This window comes from Oryzias melastigma, linkage group LG6, assembly GCF_002922805.2.
Source record: "Oryzias melastigma strain HK-1 linkage group LG6, ASM292280v2, whole genome shotgun sequence".
NCBI lineage: Eukaryota > Metazoa > Chordata > Actinopteri > Beloniformes > Adrianichthyidae > Oryzias > Oryzias melastigma.
The window spans coordinates 15,982,968-15,990,501 of NC_050517.1; the positions used below are offsets into that span (position 1 = coordinate 15,982,968).

Sequence of the window (7,534 nt, forward strand, 5' to 3'; positions counted from 1 at the left end):
AGTTGTCGTGCTCCACCACTGTCAACCTTTAACTTTTGGATTGCTCTTTTGACTGTGTGGTTGTTTAGTTTTGACTTAAATAAAATCTTAAACTTCTCTCCTGGGTTGTTCATCTGAAACCAGCAATTGAAAGCTGCAACAGTCTTCTCTCCAGAACACTCTGTGGTCCCTCACTCGTGTAACTTAGTTGAACAAAATTGTACAAGACTTTTGAGCCGTGTGGTTGACGTGACGAACTGCAGCAAGAAATCCGAAATTGAGATGGCAGGATAAAAATGGCTTGATGATACTGAAGACTGGAGGGAGGTGTTGTAGACCAGGGGTCTGCAGAGTCATCTGAGTGGATTTCTTACTGACCGCAACCCAGGAGGAGCCACAAAGTCTGACTTCACCCTTTAGAAAAATAAAAACACTGATTTGCATCCATGTTAATGCTACTTTTATGATATAAATACGTTAACTGGTGGTTTTTGGCATAAATAAAACAAACACATAAAGAGAAAATACTTTTTTTTCAAAATGAACGACTTTCTTTCAAAATAAAAGACATCCTGTGTCGTATAGAATCATCTCAGTGCAGCAAATGTAGCAGTAGGTAACTTAGTGTCAACAGTGATGAAAAAAAGTTTATTTCACTATTTATGGTGCATCTCAGTCAGAAATGAGTAACCAGAATTAAATCAGAGCTAAGTAAGGGACTTTACTGTGTTTTTGGACCATTAGAAACCCTTAAAATCCTTAAAGCTAATCAAAAAATAGAGAGTTTGATGCATAATCTGGTGCGCCTTAATTCTGGTTGTGTTTTTATTTTTCACTAACCAGAGAGCCACAATGAAGGAGTCAAATATCCATGTTATGAACCAATAAGTCAAAGTTTTCAGTCTATCACTCTGAAACTTTGTATGTCAAAAACATGTATGCATGGCTCCACAGAACAGAATGTGAAATCAGCTGTGAAACATGGAGGAGGAAGTGTGATGGTATGGGGGCTGTTTTGCCTGATCGAAGGTCAGTAATTGTTCAGAGTGAGAGGTATCAAATTTAAATACCACAATAAACTGCAGCACTGTGCTATTAAAAAAACACAATTTAACTTTTGAGATGGAGAGCTGCTTTCTTGATGAATTTTTAAAACACATGAAAATGTCTCCTCTAAAGCTAGAGGTGAACACACTGAAAATCTCTGTTTTATTCACTGCTCTCTTGTCAAAAGCAACACATGAATGAGTTTCATTCTGGTGAGAAGAAAAAAGTTGTTTTGGATTTTAAATTTTCTAAGTTTTGTCATCTTTGGATTTAGATTCAGTTTTGACTTTTCAAAAAAAAAGTAAAAATAAAAAAAAAAATCAATAAATAACTACATCTGAGGGGCACTACTAACACACCATATTAGAGTTTTCCTCTATTACAAATACTGGAGTAGCTTTTCTGCACTTTGGCATCATTCACATCAGAATTGGCAGCAGAAGCAGAATATTAAATATCACAACACAATATCTGCAGTTAGTGGAAACAAAACTTTATGCATCACAGTTAATATGTCTCTTGTAGAGTTTTCAAGACTTTAGGCAAAAAAATGGTTTTGCAATTACTAAAATTCTAACATGCACCGCAAATAAAACCGAACTGTTTCTCCATAAAAACTGCGGAGCGTGCAGATCTGCCATCAAATCTATCTGACTGTGCAGTTGTGTCATGTTTGAGTGGAAGTCAGCCAAGTCTTCAATATGAAGCTTTTTATGAGACCACCATATCAGAGTTTTCCTTTGTGCCGCCATTCCTCCAGGGTTGCCTCATCCCTCCCTGCGTTCTGCCTCCAAAGTCGAGGAAAAGCCTCAGTTCTGAAGTGCTCATGCAGTTCTTTCCCATCTCTATTGTGGGAAAACTTATTAGTTTGCCACCAAGTATTTCTTTCAACAACAGCATATTCTGACAACCCCCCCTCCTCGCTTTTTTTTTTAAATAAATTCCTCCTTTGACTGTAAATAAATGACTATCAGACTCAATTCAGAGGTTTTTGTGCCTTCTCTCTTTAAAACATTTGTTTTTATTATTTTATTTAAATAATGTGGTATCCAGTAGTTAGGCAACTTATTTTTTTACCTGAGAGTGAACTTTAACTAGTTCTGGGTGTTGATACTGTGCTGTTAAATACACTGAATAACTTAGAAAGAAACTTGTTCAAACTGTGAGCTGTAATTAAAACTGGAAAACCAGCTTTGGCAGCATTACCACTCAGAAAGGTTTTGGCGCCCTCTTGTGGACACTACTGGTACATATCCACCTATCCGTACGTATGTTGTTTTGTTCTGGATAGTGGGTGACACATCTTTAGCAGCACACTGCTTCAAATTCTACTTACATTTATCCTCAAACTTTCAAATCTTTAATTTTTATAGTTTTATATTTTTTTTCGACTGCTTTGTTAGGTACTGGTGACATTTCATAGCTTAAAGGGAAAAAATAAAATTCTGAACAATGAAATGTATTCAACATTTGATAAAATATTGTCATCACCATATAAGCTTTTTTATTTCATACAAATCTAATTCATCTGAGCATTCTTTTATAATATAATAACCTTTTTGGCAAGTAACTTCAGCTTTACTGGTGGTTTTTATCTTTATATATATATATATATATATATATATATATATATATATATATATATAATGTGTAAGCAGGACAGAAATTGACATATGGACCTTTCTTGTGCTTTATCTGTCAATATCTTTTTAAAATGTCTCTGCTACCTTGATTAAAAGTAGCTTATAGACGTGTAAGTGGTTTCTCTATTTAATTAATTAATTTATCCCAGTAAAATGGTAGAATATAAATGCATTTTTTTCAACTATAGTTTTTAATTTATCATAAATACCTTTTTTTAATATGTGGAAGGTTTTTTATACAATACAAACAGCAATCCGGTGGAGTGAGATTGGGACTGCATTTACTTCGCTCACCACTAGAGGGCAGCACTGCATCAAACTGTTGTCTATCAGGATTCAACTTGAGTAGAATATTTCACATGGAGTCCTTCAAACATTTACTATTAATGATAAGCACAAGCAAAAAATGAAACTCACATAAAGATGGCGTGAGGCAAATAAATAATTCCGGAATCAAGGTTTGGTTTGATTAGATTTACTTAAAACTGTTAAACAAAATTCCATTTAGTTCAAAGGAATCCTTAAGAGATTACAGTCCAGAAAAGTTTTTGATCCACTTGTAGATTTGAAGGTCTGACAAAATAATAAAAAAAAAACTTCAAAACAAAGTTTTGTTGTTTTTTTTAATTGAGAAACTATATTTTGCATATTTAAGAATGTTTAGTCCTTAAAAAAAGTTTTTGCATTTAGGAATAGTTTCTTATTGCTGGTGCTGTAACTCCACAGGATGGAAAAACATTATATTGCAGTCGATAAAACCCAAACGGGCTGCAAAAAGAGGTTTAGTTCAAAGCCCATCAGGTATTGGTCGATTCTAAAAAGCAGTCAGAGATCCTCCTACACCATATTGCTGTTGTTGAGCTTAGTCCACTCGAAGATGTCCTGCTCACAGACGATGTCCGAGTTGATGAGAAGGTAGCGGTCACCCACGCAGAAGTGCTTCTGGCAGGCGGCGCATTTGAAGCACTCCAGATGGTAAACCTTGTCTCGCACACGCATCGTCATCTCAAACGCCCGGATCCTCTTTTCACAGGAAGCACACAGACCGTCCTGACCAAAGAGCCTGAGTGGAGCGCAAACAAGACAATGTCATACGATACCACACTTACCAAAATAAAAGAAAGTACAATGATCTGCATACTTCTTATTTGAACAAAGGAATAAGAGATCATCATGACCAACCTCAGATAATCTCGACGGCATAGTTTTCTTCCAAGCTTGTAGTAGAGGCGACGGCCCACCTCACCGAGACGACAGCCGCACAGGTCGCAGCTCAGGCAGTCCTCATGCCAGTATTGCTCAATGGCTTTGAGGAAGAACCTGTCCCCGATGTTCTGCTGACAGCCTCCACACGTCAGCAGGGAAGGAGGCATTTGGAGGACCTCGTCCACCGGCTCCCTGATCATAAATGAATAAATAACGTTCATTATCTAATAAACTCACTGAATTAATCTTCATTTATGGTCATTTAATTTGAATTAACTCGATAAAACTATGCACATTTTATCCCTGTTCTATTAAAGTTACTATTTATTAACTGATTTGGAACTCTTTATGTTGTTTGGTTTTGTCTTGTAGCTTTAAACCTGCAAATTAGTAGGGAAGGAGCATGTTTTACATTTAAATATTAGTCTAATACATCAGGAAACTGCATAAAATATTGATTTTTGTACTGTCAGGAGCTTGTTTGCTCCCTTTTCCTGCAAACAATCTGATACTTGCAAACCTTTAATACCTTTTGTTTTTAGACTTTCAAGATATTTTACCAGATTCTCCGTTTTTTTTAAATCTTTACTCAACACCTTTCCAAGCTTTTCTCAAAATCAGCTATTTTCTGTCTGAATAAGAGCTAAGATCTACAAACAAGGAAATTATGATTAAAATGAGTCAAAATCATTTTGCTCCATACTATTGACAATAGAAAAACTTCAATTAAGACTGAAACAAGATTACACTTTGATATTTGGTTAAATTCTAAGGATGTTATATTTAAGTTTAATGAATGCAGACAAAAATGTATATTCGAGTTTTAGATTTTATGAAGGTTTTCAAGGATGTCCTAACATGTACTAAGATTGTATCCCTATCTAGTTCACATTTTCAAATCAAATTCACATGTATTTGTCACATACTTGCATTGCAGCACTGAAATACATGTTTATACTAAGAGTTAATTCATTTAAATATCTAACTTAATAAATGCAACATTCATTTTGTTCCAAAATGAGTCATTTCTTCTTTTGTCACTACAATCAAAATAAACTACTATTAGGTACATAGAAACTAAAAAAATACAAACTAATTGTGTAAGTAGTAAAGCAATGCATATAATGGGTTGTAAAACATTAAATTTTAAGTATTCCACCTATTTCAGCTTATTATTCACTTTTTAAAGGCTTATGTGGAACTCTTTGTTTCTTGAGTTTAATGTTTTACTATAAAATGTCTTAAGTAAAAATGTCTTGCTGCATGAACAGATTATTTTACAACTTTCTCGTGCTTTTCTTCTTAAATTACTGTTCATTCCCTATATGCTATCTTAAACCTGCTGTTACTGTGACCCATAGAGAGCTTTCTTTTCTATAGAAGAATATTCAGTCTGGTTATGCTCTCAATGCTGATGTCCTTGAAAGCCTTTTAAACCCTGAGCTTGAACCTCAGGAGGAGGAAAGCACTCACTCGTTAGCCTCCAGCGTCTTCCTCTCGATGGTGGATGCCATCCTCCAGATGCGTACTGCGGCGTCCCGGTGCGCACTAATGCACCTGCCTCTACCGGCGGTCAGAACCCCCCTTCACGACCTGATCCACGGAGATGTCTTCAGTCGAGATGTTAGTGAAATCAAATAAAACGCGCGTTTCTTCTAGTCCGCGGAGCGCCGATGGATGGCATCATTTCCTGGAGCTCGCGCGCGCTCTGGCACCTCCATGCCGCCCAGGTGACCCCCCGAGGACGGTGAGGACTCCGCGGATTCGCTCACAGGCCGGGAGGCTGCCTCAAACGTGCGGATGACCCCCTCCCTCCTTCCTTTTGGTGACTGACTGCTCTTCTTCCTGTTCACGACCGCCTGACAATGGGGGGAAATCGGTCTTAAAGCGACAGAAATGCGCGCCGGCTGCTCCGTCAGGCGTGAGCGGAGTCGTGACGGACACTAACGAGACGGGAAACGCTCTGATGGCAGCAACGATAACTGACGCGGTGATGTCAGGAGATCATGATGTGGCCCTCAGCTCCATCGAGCTGTCAGCATGGAGAAAGTTAGAGAATGAACAGAGAACTCAATCTAAAACTAAAAACATTTTCATTTGAATAACCCAAAACTATCTGCTGAAAAACACAGTTAATAAAACAAGTATTTAATATATTATGTAAATTGGTGGAATCGGGAAGGAAATTAGCAAATTCTGACTATATTTTTATAAAATTTCGAACTAATTAAATACAAAAAAATGAGCATCGACTTGTTCATTGTCCTTTTGGATACACTAACCTGAGAAAAAATGTCCAACACAGAATGTATGCAAATGTCTTATAATCTTAAATCAATACCATTTTTTTTCTAAACTTTGTTTTTTTAACTTTATCTGATTTTTGTCATTTTGAGTAAATGAATGAAATGTTTTGATAAATATAAATAAAATGATTTGTTCTTCAAAGTTAAGATCAAACTCAACAAAGCTCACATAACAAACATAAAATGTATTGTTCAAGCTTAAATAATGTTAATTGTATTTGATATTTGCACGGATAAATTCTGGTCAGGTGTGCTTTAATAAAAGCATAATTGATCATATACTTAATTCTAAAAAATATTATCATCTTTCTTTTAATATCACTCTTTTTCTACATATTGAATTAGTTTAACAAGAAGATGTTTCATCAAATGTTTTTAATCAAGAATACATTTTCATCTAGATAAAAATAAGCTACAACATTTAATAAAATATTAGTTTATATGACAAAATATTTGACCAACTTCTGCAAAGATGAAATAAGAAATATCCTAAAAAAGAAAAGTATCCAGACAAGGTTGTTGTTCTGAGAGGTTAATGTGCTTATATTTCAAACCTCCAGCTTTCTTCCTCAAAGCGGATCTGCTGCAGGGACTCGTCTTATCTGCTGCCAGTCCCTGAGGGGCGCCTGCACGAGGGAACGACACAAACAGCAGTTGGACTGGACAGAGAGATAACGCAACTCCGTTCCAGCAGCCAAATGCAGCGCTGCAAGATTGCAGGCAAACTGAAGATGCAGGACAAAAGCTTTTCTGGGCTAAACTCTGGATTGATCCCAAACTGAGGAGAAGTAAGGTGTGCCGGCGTTGCCAAAAGCAAAGCAGCTTGACACGGATAGAAGGGAAACAACAAATCCTTTATTGGAGACCAAATGTTTTATCTGTTGTTCTTGCACAAAACAGCTCATAATTTTAACATTTTTTTTTTTCCTTTCAACAAAGCCGCTGCATTATCCCTAAATGTGGATGAGTTTAATCTGCACACATGGGGGTTCTTTGAATATTTAGATGCACTGTTTCAAAATAAATTCATCAAAATAAAAGAAGAGAAAGTCACCACTGGCATGACACAAGTCATCCACTGCTTCCTGTGGAGTTGAGTGACAATGCCCAGAGGATGTGCATCTGGCATGCAGAGAGGAGGCTTTCCTGCGGCGTGGGTGCAGATTGCATTTGCTTCCTATCCCCAGCATGCATGATGGCACTCTTCAAGCTAGAAAGGCTGAGTCCAGATGCTCCAGCATGATAGGACTAACAGGCGTCAACCTACATCACTTAATGTCATTTGGCGGAAAACCTTTGGTATTTATGTGTCAAAAAGCTTCATAAATATCACATGGACGTTATTATACACTT

General features: G+C 36.8%; 1 protein-coding gene across 1 annotated transcript; it reads right to left on the reverse strand.

Moving 5' to 3' along the window:
• Positions 1–2,857: 2,857 nt before the first annotated feature.
• Positions 2,858–5,846, reverse strand: lmo2 (LIM domain only 2 (rhombotin-like 1)). Its single transcript, XM_024280803.2, has 3 exons — positions 5,349–5,846; positions 3,852–4,067; positions 2,858–3,732 (listed from the first exon to the last, which is right to left on the reverse strand). The coding sequence occupies exons 1-3, from the start codon at positions 5,387–5,389 to the stop codon at positions 3,507–3,509; spliced, it is 483 nt and encodes a 160-aa protein (XP_024136571.1). The 5' UTR covers positions 5,390–5,846; the 3' UTR covers positions 2,858–3,506.
• Positions 5,847–7,534: the final 1,688 nt, after the last annotated feature.